Source organism: Nicotiana attenuata, chromosome 12 (genome assembly GCF_001879085.1).
Source record: "Nicotiana attenuata strain UT chromosome 12, NIATTr2, whole genome shotgun sequence".
Taxonomy (NCBI): domain Eukaryota; kingdom Viridiplantae; phylum Streptophyta; class Magnoliopsida; order Solanales; family Solanaceae; genus Nicotiana; species Nicotiana attenuata.
This window is the reverse complement of record NC_032000.1, coordinates 38,460,484-38,473,813: the sequence shown is the minus strand read 5'-3', so window position 1 is coordinate 38,473,813 and position 13,330 is coordinate 38,460,484. Positions and strand designations below refer to the sequence as shown.

The 13,330-nt window shown below is 34.3% G+C and overlaps 1 protein-coding gene across 1 annotated transcript; it reads right to left on the bottom strand.

The window, feature by feature from the left end:
- LOC109236042 lies at positions 11,193-12,190 on the bottom strand. The gene is made up of 2 exons (XM_019402272.1): positions 11,879-12,190; positions 11,193-11,819 (listed from the first exon to the last, which is right to left on the bottom strand). The coding sequence occupies exons 1-2, from the start codon at positions 12,188-12,190 to the stop codon at positions 11,193-11,195; spliced, it is 939 nt and encodes a 312-aa protein (XP_019257817.1).

Here is a 13,330-nt window from a genome sequence, read left to right as displayed (position 1 = left end):
ATTGGAAGAAGATTAACTCTTTAAAGGAGTACATGAATAGATGGTATGAACAAGGAGTGTACAACTTGGGAAGGGGTGGTGGTTACTCAATAACTAGGAGTTATATTGCACTGCTAGGGGAAACGCCCAATTAGATATCTTGGATTTCCCCTTTCATCTAAGAAATTAAAAAAATTGGATTGCTGTCAGCTGGTAGACAAAATAACCAGCAGGATAAAAACTGGATACTCTAAGCAATTGTCATATGCAGGCAGACTGTCGCGCCCCTTTTTTCCCTTCCCTTTTTTACGGGGAGAGAGGTCCGGGTTTCGACATTCACGGGGTGTAATGACTCATTTCCTTTTCGGAATTGGGTATTTGAAGAGTCTCCACCTAACGGATTATGGTGCGTTAGGGCACCTAGAGCGATTAATTCTTGAGTTGGTTTGCATTACCAGAGATTAGGGTAAGGGCTCAAAGTAACCTCGAGGGGAAGGTGTTAGGCACCCCTCTTGGTCCACAACTGTGGGTCCCGGCCGAACTTATATTCACAAATCAGTCCATTACAAGTAAACAGTTGAATCATATAGGTTGCAAATAAAGCACGTTAGAGTAACTCAAGTAGTAAGATAAACTTTTGAACAAGTTGTAAAATAAAGTTTTAAAAAAGGGATTTGGTAAAGAGGGGTCCTAGGTTGGTTATCCTATAGGATCACATCAGTACAATGCCCGATAATCACTCCTTGGAAAGGGGCTACGCGTGGTATTAGCGCACCGGTCATCATATCCATGTTTACCCTTCCCATCCCCTTATTGGTCATGCAAAGCGAGTGTTTGGTCAACGATTCCTATTGCGTGCTGCTACACGTCCCTTCTTAATGGTCCTGGAGCGAGATAGGACCTCTGCCTATAGGTGGTTCTAGACGTACCCCTAAGGTTTTAAAAGGCAAAAATTCTAAGGCGACAGTCAAAAAAGCATATAGGACTTTCACACATAATGGGAGCAATTTAAAAGGCTCAGAGTTTATTTGTAGAATGCAACTGGATAAGGAATGTTCGTGCTGAGATGGTGAGATGGCTTGGTGTACAATTGCAAGAAGGAGACATAGCGAATACAATGAACAACATCAAAAAGAAGAAGTGGAAACAGTTAAAGAAGGAAGTGGTTGCAGCAACATTCTATCATACGTGGAAGGTAAGAAATTGGAAGATCTTTAAAGGAACTAATGTAAATAGTGTAGATACTACAAAACAAATTAAGCAGGAAATATTAGTTAGATTAAGTAATATCCATAAGTCAAGGAAGGCTAATAGCTATAGGGAATTCTTGAGGATTAGGGATGGCAAATGGGGCGGTGCGAGTGCGGGGCGGTGCGGGTTTAAGGCTATGCGAGGCGAGGCGGGTTCAAGACTATGCGGTGCGGGGCGGGTTCAAGACTATGCGGGGCGGGGCGGGTTTAAGCCATTCTTTTAAAAACTGATGCGGGGCGGGGCGGGGCGGGTTGCAGGTCTGTGCGGGTTTAGACAAGCTTTTTATAATTTTCTTTTTTTTAAGTCATATCAACCATTAATTATCTTTGGTACCTTTGGTTTATGCAGGGAAATTTCTATTTTGTGCAATAACTGTAACAAAATTTTAATGTGCATGTGAATCTATTACACCTACATACATAGATACCTACTATCTCTGGTTCGAACAAATCTGTTCAAACTTTGGCACAAAAGGAGAAGTAAATGCAATATTCTCTATAAGAAAGGTGACAAATTATTCTGCTTATTAAATTTTCACATACTACCTACAAAATAGAGGAGCAAGACAAAGTGAATCGAAATGCAATTTCATATGCAGTACTAATCCTTTTCCTCCCAAATTTTGGTTTACAGTGGCGTTAGAGTTAATTAATATTGCTCTAAGAGTTATAGCTTCTATTATAGTAACAATTATTGCATTAGAAATCTCGTACACGAATTGAACTTCAAACAAATAATTTTATAAATTTCACAACTTAATATCATATATTTGGAAGAAAACAATTTTTAAAAAAAAGTTAAGCGGTGCGGGGCGAGGCGGGTTAAAACAATAAATTATGCTATGCGGGGCGGGGCGGGACGGGGCGGGGCGGGGCGAAGTCTTCGCGGGTTTATGCGGGTTTGCCCCGCAACCGCACCGCACCGCACCGTTTGCCATCCATATAATGAGGATATCACTGATGTATAGCCTAGTTTGAGATGGAGCATTCATAGAACCTTTGAGGAGGTGATTATGATGTAAGGTGCTCAATATGTGTAATCATTTGGTTGATCAATGATAATATTTTGTTACCAATTCTACCATTTTATTTAATGTGTTAGTGTAGTTAATCTTTTTTTTTGGTTTTGTTTTTGGTTACCATTTTCTCAATATAATTTTTAAATTATTAATTATGTTGACTTAGTGCTTTTTATATAATTCTCGAATACATAAATTTTGTTTTTAGAAAACATGAAGAATTATGCTTGAATTTACGGTGAAAATTAAATATTTTGACCTTCGTCGACCAATTCCAAATTAGATAAAGATTAATTAGCCTAAGCTTCTACTTGTATAGATATATTAGACCTATTTGAACATGTATGTAATTATGATGGTGGTTAGTTACCCATTAGTCGTCAAGGTTTCATAAATGTTTGATATCTCATATACAGTAATTGTCGGTTCCATCCTTTTATCCTACACAATGTCTATTTCACCCTCGACATATCAATTCCTCATACATGTAATACCTTTTTTATATTAATTAGGTACTTTTTAATGCATGTATCATACTATGAGTTAGTACAAAATGTATTGCTACTTTTTTTTTTTATTATTATTATTATTATTATTATTATTATTATTATTATTATTATTATTATTATTAAAATCCATATAATGTATGTCGACGTGTGCTTGTGATTTAAGATTCACTATTTTTATTATTTTCTATGTGTATATTTGATTGTTATCAGTAGATTTTTTCTAAATTATAGTTAAAGTTCATGTAAACTGTAAATAGTTAATTTTTGTAAATTCATTAAAAAATATACCTCTATTTTTCGCACATTATTATTACCTACACTGCATAATTTATAATTTTACTCTCTTTATTCTCAAGTTTTTAACTGGATTGAGTTTTGATTGCTATTAATAAAATTACTGTGAGTAAATTATTTATTAGTATTTTTTATTTTTCTCATTTATTTCATTATTGATCAACATTAACTTATATGCTTGACTATTGCGTCTCACTTTTTCTGGTTTCGAAAAAGCTTTTTTAGTTTGTCTACATGTAAGTAAATAACATAAATTAGAATAAAAAATATCATTATATTAAAGAATAAAGATAAGAGATAAAAATTATAGAGGGTAAAATAGTCATTTTAAGAAGTAACCTTTTATATAAGGAGCAGAATGATAATTGTTCAAAGCTGGGGGATGAGTTTAATTTTCAAAACAAACTTGAGGGATGTAAATAATTTTTACCCGTTCTTAGGCTATTAATTTTATTTTACATGTAAACTGTTATGAAACAATAAAAGAAGAAGAAGAGTATTGCAGAGAAAAGTAGAGGGAGAGAATTCTTATTGATTTGGGATGAATTACAATGGAATAGAACCCTCTATTTATAGGGAGATGGTGACTTAGCCACCAAGTAATAAACCCTAGAATCTCTCTAAATATAGACATTCACCTTAAATAGAATTCTATTTATAACACTCCCCCCTTGAATGTCTATTCAACAGATAATGTACCTCGTTAAAACCTTAACTAAAATAAAACCCAATGGGAAAAAAATTCTAGAGAAGGAAAAAGAGTACACATATCTAACAGTACGCCTTTTGGTTGCCTCGTTAAAAACCTTGCAAGAAAAACCCAGTGGGACAAAACCTTGTAAGGGAAAAAGAGTACAACGCGTATTAACTCCCCCTCATGAGAGCATCAATTCATATCCTTAAGCATTTGCATTTCAATCTTGTGCACCATCTTCAAAGATCTCTTGAACGAATTTGTTTCACCTTGAAATCATCATTCCTAATAGATGTATTGTCTTCATATGATCTTGTTGGAATCGTCGGTTCAATATCTTAACATAGAGGTGAAAACTCTTGCTATCATATTATCATGCATATAGTTATAGCAAGATACATTTGTGCACAAATTGCACTGATGAAGTGGTACTTCAAGATCAAGAATTGTATATGCTTCAAGCAACTTAAATCCTTCATGGATTGTCATATAAGTTAAGTCATATAAGCCATATAAATAGACTTTAGATTTGTATCAAGTTTTCATGTCATGCCAGACATATAAGATACATAAAGGTGATAGCACACACCATTGTCTTTATACTTTTTAAGTGTTTGAACTACAGGTCCAAAACTACTTGTCGTTCATATGAAACCAAATTCCACTTGAATTGTTTCGCCATACTTAAGATCCTCATATATATTTAGCGCTATAATCAATGTCGTCGACAAACATTTTATATCAGTTTCCATATTTTTTCATAAAGACATAACATAGAGATCTCTTCATTCATATTTTCAGGTACCTGAACCTCTCTTGAGATTTTATGAAGTGTTATGTCATGTGATCTTCCAGATCACTTGCCTCCTTTATTATGATCATTTTGATCATTTGCTCATCTTCTTTATCAAGAAGTTTATTTGAAACCGATTTGTCTATACGCTTTAAGTGTATCATACACTTTGTCCTTCTAGGACTTAATAGGAGCATTTCCAATGAGAATATAGTTACTTTCTTTGGGTCAGCAAATGCGTGTGGCATGCTTTGCAATATCTTGCAAATGAATTATCCTTTATGAACTTCAAGTTCATATTATCTTATTCGAGGATCGAGATGTATAAATAATAATTCATTCCATGTAACTTTTTCTCAATTGTTCATCATGTCTCCCCCTCATGTTAGAAAAACTAACTTGGTACCTCAACTTTGAGAATCCATCTATGTGCGTTATGGTGTTAATCAAAATATACACCGTACATCAATAATAATAAGATGAAATTATTTGGTTCCTGACCCCGAACCACTTGTGAGGGGAGAAAATAATATACTTTGGTATATAACGTATATCAAACTGATATATATAACTTTGTTCTCATAAGCAATAGTTTAGCTATTAAGTGGAGGCACTCAATAAATTATTTTGCCAAACCAACTGTGATGTAAACCAACTTATCAAGAAGAACTATCTTGAATAAAAAATCTGGAAATTATGCTCTATATTAAATTATTGAGCAAGTTACCTCGCAAACACCAGGTTGCGGGTCAATAATAATTGCACATGTAACCATCTCATAGATGCATCTTATGTGGTATACATGGCAGGTGAATGGGCCCATATTCACCTTTGATATTTCCAGCATTCATGGGATTCAATCCCAATTTTAATTGGTCTATTAATTAATGAGAACAAGCAATGTAAGAGAATTCGTAAAGAACTTTCTAGTTCTTTAACATTTACCCATGTGAATTCTCTATTAATTTTGCACATCATACTTAAATTGATATGGCTAAACCAATTATGCCAACTGAATAAATTATCAATATTCATAAACTTCAGATTTACACCATGACGTGTGCAATTATCAATAAACTCCAAGTTTATTATGATATGGGTTTTTATATCAATAAACATCCACTTATTGTGGTATTCTTTTATTTGTGTAGTACAAACTGGAGAATAAAGCGGGTAGCTTTTCACATACATATTACCCCGCTACAAGTTGTAGTAATAGAAGATATTAGATCTTTCCTTTATTTATAGTCTCAATATAATCAACCGCTTTCGCGTATACTTTGGAAACTGAATAAGTTTCTTTGAGACTTATTACAACACAATATTTTATTGATAATCAATTGTATTCCTCCAAAATAGTAATAACTGGCTCTTCCAGAGCTTTCAATTAATTTGGTACTACCACATATTCATCAATATCCATATGGTGAATATCTCTTTTAAAGAGAAAGTTATACCATTATGGTTATGGTCAAAATTATGTGCAAGATATGTTTCTTGCATTACCATTGTCTTTTAACAATCACAATGCCAAAATATTTTGGCGTACAATAGGTACGTGACCAATGACCATTCATGCCATAATAATGACATTATTTTCTTATATCATCTCAAACCTCATTTTAGAGGTGAGTGCGGTATATTCACTACCACTAGCACGTTCATATTCTTTGAAGAATGAATATGTATTCATAAATCAGATGTTGTCACATTCACATCATGAATGGACCATAATCATCTATATGTGCTTTACAAAATCTCATGTCAAATCGATGACAAATAAACTACGTCAACAGCTAACAATTTGACCCTTGATTACCAATCATCTTTGCTATTTTTGGTACTAGCTAGCAGTAAATAGAGAAAATAGGAGTTGCTTGTAATTAAATAGTTCTCTATAAATTTGATTTGATCATGTATCATTTTAGGCTGCATTACACAAATATCCCCTTTTTAGGCCACCTTTTGAATTTTATCCACATTTTTAAAAGTTGTGCAACTATAGCCTAGACAACGTTAAAGTCCACTCTAATATTTGCTCGTATATTGATCAATCTTACATGCAAAATATTATTATTGTCTAATGTTTACACTAAATTAACAAATTTTAGATCATGGTCTAATGTTTTTAATAAGACTTTTAGTTTTTCGAAATCTTTGAAGTTGTTTGTATTTAGTTATTTACAAACGATGATTCATTCTTCTTCTTTGAGTATAGTCCTAAATAGTCTATTTGGCTTTTATTGAAGTGTATATATTTATAAACTTAAAGGGAAAATCTAAATACTGATGAGGCGCTAAGTGTACAACAATGGATTCATCACATTTCAAAGAAAATCAAGGGGGAAATGAAAACACAAATATTGTTTTTCTTAATTTGAAGTTCATATGCATACAATAAGAACTCAATTATAATAGCAATTGCCAAATTAAGGTTTATAAGCTTCTTAATTTGTTTCAACAACTATAAATCACATATGCTTTTCAATCAATCCATAATAATCAATATTACATCATATGAAATATATCATCTCAATCCAATTATAATATAACAAGATAATTCTTATGCATTTCACGAACTTTAAGGATAAGAGTTCACATAATAATTGTGCCTTTTGGATGGTGCAGAAGGAGGAATAGGAACACCTTTTGGTAGCATATTGAACCAATTACTTTTCACAAATTCATTCTTTTCACCATATAACTCTCTATTAGGCTCTGAGAACTTTCCAGAAGCTTCCTCTTTTGTCGCCGTCGTCGTCGCCATTGTTCTCACTGTAGCACCATAGCCAAGTACAAGAGAAAGGGTAAGAATCAAGCACATAAAATTCCATGAAAAATGAAAGGTTTTAGAATTATTAGTAGAATAAGCCATTGGAAGGTTTTCTTGAAAATTTGCTGGCTAAGTATGTATTTATTTTCTTCGTTTGAAAAATATAAGGTTTTACGTAGGGGTATATATAGTGCATGTATATGTGCATGGAGAAGTGCAAGAGTTTAACTAGTAATTAATATAATTTGGAGAATATTGTTTTTGAAGTGAATCATACGGAAAAACTACTTTAAATTTTGAATGAAAAATTAAGGGGTTCTTAAAAAGAAAATGTTGGTTTGGGATAATGATAATAGTTTATTCTATCTATATTTTAATAGTAAAATTTATTTATATCAATCTAGAGGATATTCCTTGTACGTATGTGGGATATAATGTGTAAGTTTGAAATATGTGTTAATTTGTAGTTTGGAAAATAGATTAGAGGAATTTACGTTTTTCTATTTTGACGCTGAAATTGGTTATTGTTAAATGTACTAAGAATACCTCTAAATTCACGTGCTCAATGCTCTGTTTTATTTAAGGATATTGCTAATATTGGAATTAAGCCTTGCATTGTACGCTTAAGTGCTGAGTGCACTTTAATTTGATTGTGATTTTATGAGATGGAATGCATCAAATTTCAAGTACCAACCTAAATTTACTATTTTGTTGTTTTACGCTTTAAAATTGTGGAAAAAACATTATCCAGTCACTACATAATTAAGTAGAAATAAGTTTTTATACCTAATATTAAGTAGACTATTACTTGAGCTCTCGGAAAAAGATCATACACTTGCTTTGTTATCTCGGCAAACAACTCTAACCGGAATTAGTTAAGGCTTACTCCATCCGGTCCACTATAAGTGACCATTTTACATTTGGCACACCCATTAAGGAAATATGAATTTTTAGAAAAAAAAAAAAAGATGTATTCACTAAATTAACCTTAATTCATTGTTACGTACCTTGACACATTAGAATATGTAAATAAGGGTAAATTTTGGATAAATAAAATTAATTCTTCTTGATTATATGAATAGACACTTATTTTAGACCAAAATAAAGAGAAAAAAAAAAACAATCACTTATTATAGACCGAAATAAATACTATTAAAATGCCAGTTAACTAAGGAGGGGCATTTGCACAAATACCGAATCTACCATTAAATTAAACTGAATGTGACATTGCAATTCCTAGTTTTTATGAATTTTTTAGATGCACGAAAATACCGAAAGGGAAATTAAATTTAAGACTGTCAAACAGCACTCATTACATAGTTCAAGCCTTCAAGGAGCGCTGTATGATATTTGCAATTTTGGCTAAAAAGTTTAAAATTTATAAGCAACTCTTTTTGGCTTTTAGCTGAGGATACAAATTAAACCGATTATTTAAAAGTTAATTAACAATTCGAACCTACGACCATTACAAACCCAAATAAACACTTGACCAGCGGACCAAGAAGTACTCTTTGCTAGGAAGTGTCATTACTATATGTTGCTTCATTTTTACAAAATATTAGTATAAACATTTAATTATTTGTCCGGCGAAACGGTATCGGATGACACCACTTCCCCATGTACATTCGCCCCCACTCTTCAGTTTTCTGTAAACAGAGGAGCAGTCGGGATTTGAAGTCTTTGGATTCGGCCTTGCAATCTTTTTAAGTTACTGAATTTAAATTATATATTTATATATATATATCCAATGGATTCTTTAAAATTAATACAAAGCATAAATAAAAGTTACTGGATTTGACCGAACCTGCATCCAACACTGTGGCTCTGTCCCTGCCCGCAAATACATGTGATTCTCGTTTTAAGGAGGTTCTTAATCATTCAACCTAAAGTCCATTTAACTTTCCAGGAAATACAGGTTTTGAACATTAATTATGGTGATTAGTACAAGAAATTACAGTGATAAGTACTTTCTAATCGTTCTTCAGAGTTTACCTGTTGTATCCATATCTTCACGAGTTAGAAAGTTATTTTTATCTATTCAAAGAGTACCAGGAATTATGCATATGATGCTGTGAATTTTTTGGAAGCACCAAACTTGGACAGTCACTTTCCAAGCTCGAACTAAGTTAAAAATGTAATACATATAGTCCGGCCCTTCATATATGAACCTTTTTTTTTTGGTAATAAATGTGAATATTACCATACCAACCAAATGCTTTACATCCTAAGAGCATGAAGTGTACTAGCTTTTCTAGTATATCAAGACCTCAAAAAAAAATTAACTCTACTAAGTACAAAATTCCAGCGACTTTAGAATAAAGAACTAAAAAGAATCAACCTACAGAAAACATCCTAATTACATAGTCATTGTATCATCAGCGGACATTGTTTTGCTCTTTTAGACTCTGCAAACATGCCCATTCTCTCCTTCTTAATTTGCCCAACACAGAACTCCATGTTCAGGTTAATTTGTCTAAAAATTCTCCAGTTCCTCGCTTGCCAAGTATGGTATACAATCGCTCCTATAATTGATGTTGCAACCTCCTTCCTTAATTGCTTCCAATGCCTTCTTTTAATCCACTGTATCATCTCTGGTATTGCCATGTCTGGTAGTCTGATTGCTGCCCAACTAGTCAGAGCATCTCTCATATTTTTTACCCAACAGCAGTCCCCAAACAGATGTTGTTGTGTCTCTATCACTCCCAGATTACACATGCAACACTCAGCATCACATGTGAAAGGAATGTGTAGCTGTAATAGTCTGCCCTTTGTTTGTATGCCAGCCACAAGATAAATCTGTGTCTTGGTAGCATTACCCTGCTCCATATCAAATCCATTTCCCTGCACCTTGACATATGTCCCATCATTACATTGTAACTGCTAGAGACAGAATAATCTCCATTGCTCGTCAGCCTATATGTATTTTCATTGTACCATTGTGCCATATTATGTTTTAAGCTATTTATCTTCTTCCAATACCAACTACAGTCAGAGGGTGGATTATGTTCCCAAATGTTTCTATAGGACTTCATATACACCCCATGTACCCATCTCACCCACAGTACTTCCTTGTTTGTCACTAGTTGCCATAGCAGTTTACCAACAGAAGCTATATTCTAATTTTTACACCCCTTAATGTTCAGTCCTCCATATTTCTTTGGCCTGCATAGTATATCCCATGAAACCAATGCCATCTTTCTATGTCCTTCTGTAGTGTCCCATAGATACTTCCTGCACTTCCTGTCAACTGCTTTTATAACACTTTGAGGGAGTATAAAGACAGCCCCCCAAAAGTTGTATATTGCAAACAACACTGCATTGATCACTTGCAATCTACCTACATAGGAAAGTTATTTTGCATATCCTGATTGAATGACTGATATGATCTTCTCTACTAGCTGATGACACTCTACTTTGCTTCACTTCTTTGATGTTAATGGTAGCCCCTTGTATCTCATAAGTAATGTACCCACTGAGAATCATGTATCTCTCACAATAGCCTGTTTTGTTGCTTCATCCATTCCTGCTAAGAATATGTTTGATTTCTCCATATTAGCTACCAGCCCTGACACTTCACTGAAATGGTTCACTACTTCCAACATCCTGTGGATAGATTGACTGTTACCTTTACAAAATAACATCAGATCATCTGCAAATATCAGGTGTCTCACTTTGGTGGTCTTACACATGGGGTGAAATTGAAAATCTGGGAGCTCACTCATTTTATTCAACCCTCTAGTTAGGTACTCCATAACAAGCACAAACACTAAAGGAGACATAGGATCTCCCTGTCTCAACCCCCTTTTTCCTTCAAAGTAACTATATCCTGCACCATTCACTTTTACAGTGAAAGTAGTTGTTGTAACACACACCATAATCAGTTAGATGAATGGCATTGGGAAACCATAACCTTTAAGAACTTCCTCCAGAAATTCCCACCTAACCATGTCATATGCTTTCTTTAAGTCAATCTTCATCAAGCATCTTGGAGTTGTCTTCCTGTTATAATGCCTCAATAGATCATGGCATATAAGCACATTGTGTATAAGTGATCTGCCTTCAATAAATGTTGCTTGATTATCAGCTACAATCATAGGAATGGCTTTCCTCAATCTAGTACAAATGATCATAGAAATACATTTGTAGATAACATTGCAACAAGAAATAGGTCTGAATTGACTTGCCTGCAAGGGATTCTTCACTTTTGGTATAAGAGCTATACTAGTTGAATTTATCTGAGTAAGTATTTGCCCATTATCAATAAATTCCGACACTGCCTTGGTCACCTCCTCTCCAATTACTAACCAACATGCTTTATAAAAACCATTCCCATACCCATCTGGACCTAGACTTTTAGTATCATTTATACTGAACATAGCATTCTTCACTTCTGGACCTGTGTATGGTCTTACTAACTGCAATTGTTGAGTAGTTGATAGTACTTTACCATTCTTCAAAAAGCTCTGAATGGCATGATCCCTGTATCTTCCTTTTGTCCCTAGTAGCTCCTGATAATACTCCACAAATATACCTGCTATCTTTCCTGCTCAGTTTTCAGGCATCCAACCTTATCAGCAAGTTGGATAATGGCTTCTTGCAGTCTTCTGTGCTTTATCACTGAGAAGAAATATCTATTATTATCATCTCCCAACTTAATCCAAGTAGCTTTGCTCCTTTGTTGAAGGAATATTTCTGCCAAATAAGATGATCTCTTGAATTTTTGGAACTTCTGAATTTCTTCTTGATGTAGCTCAACATCCAGTGGATTTCTATGAAGCTCTGCTTGAGCTGTAGCCAAAGCCATTGTATCTGCATCAGCTTCTTCAATAATATTGCTGAAATAACTCCTATTCAATACCTTTAGTTTCTTCTTTAGCATTTTTAGCTTCCTAACCACTTTGAAATAACTCCTATTCATATATGAAACTTTGTTTCTCTTGATTTCGAAGCTACAAATGACCAAAGATTAATTAGTCTAAGCTTCTACTTATTGTAACACTCCGTGAATTCAGACTAAGTATGGAAATATTAAATGAGTATTAATATGAAATTTTAGACATGTGAATGTTCAATCAGGATGAGTATGAGTGAAAATAGTTGTTTTGGAATCAAGACGGAGAGTGAGGTGCATAAGATTGATAAAATCGACTAAGTTTATGGAATACCTGTCTTATATCAGGATTTCGTGAACATCTGTTGAGGAATTGGGAAAACTTAAAACATGAAAGTTGTAGTCCTTTGCAATACCTTTTCGATGATATATTATGGTGCCCGAAAGGACCTCTGGAAAAAAAAGTTATGCACATTTTACTGGACAATGTGCAGTCTGCACGATCATGTGCGTGCCTAACTGTTCTCGTGCACGGCCGCATACTTGTGCAGTGACACTGCTTTTGATGCGCGTTCAGGTGCGCGGTTGGGCCTTCAACTGCGTGGAGGTGCACCCGGGAAGCCGTTTTATAAGCCCTACTTCGTCCCCCACACCCCAAAACTCAAAAACTTGCTTTAGAGAAGCTCTCAAGAACCTAACTCCTCAAAGATCCCTCCACCATCCAAGATAAGTTATAATGGTGATTATGGGTGTATATTGTATGAAGGAAAATATTTTCCGGAAATATGGAAACCGAAAAATATTTTTCAATTTTTCCATGTTTGGTTGGCTTAAATATTTTGGAAAATATTTTCCTTATGAACTCATTTTCCTCCAATTGGAGGAAAATATTTTCCTTATCAAGAAAAGGGAAAATATTTTCGATAACTCCTTCTCAACCTTCCCCACCCTCACTAACCACCCCACCCCCTCTCCAAAAAAGGTTTTTTTTGTTTTTTTTTTAAATTTCAGTTTTTCCGTTACCACCCACCCTACTACCCCTCCACCCCACCCCACCCCAACCCCCACCCAATCCCCCCAACTTGCCCCCCTCCCCCCCCCCCCACCCGCACTGTAATTTAAATTTCTATTTTTTTTTGGTTTTACTGCCCCCCTGCACCCCTCCCCCCGAAAAAAAATATTTTTTAA

Coding starts and splice junctions, on each gene's coding strand:
- LOC109236042 (XM_019402272.1), bottom strand. CDS start 12,190: ATGCTAAAGAAGAAACTAAAGGTATTGAATAGGAGTTATTTCAGCAAT. Junction 11,820..11,878: donor TTATCCAACTTGCTGATAAG/GTTGGATGCCTG, acceptor GAGTATTATCAG/GAGCTACTAGGGACAAAAGG.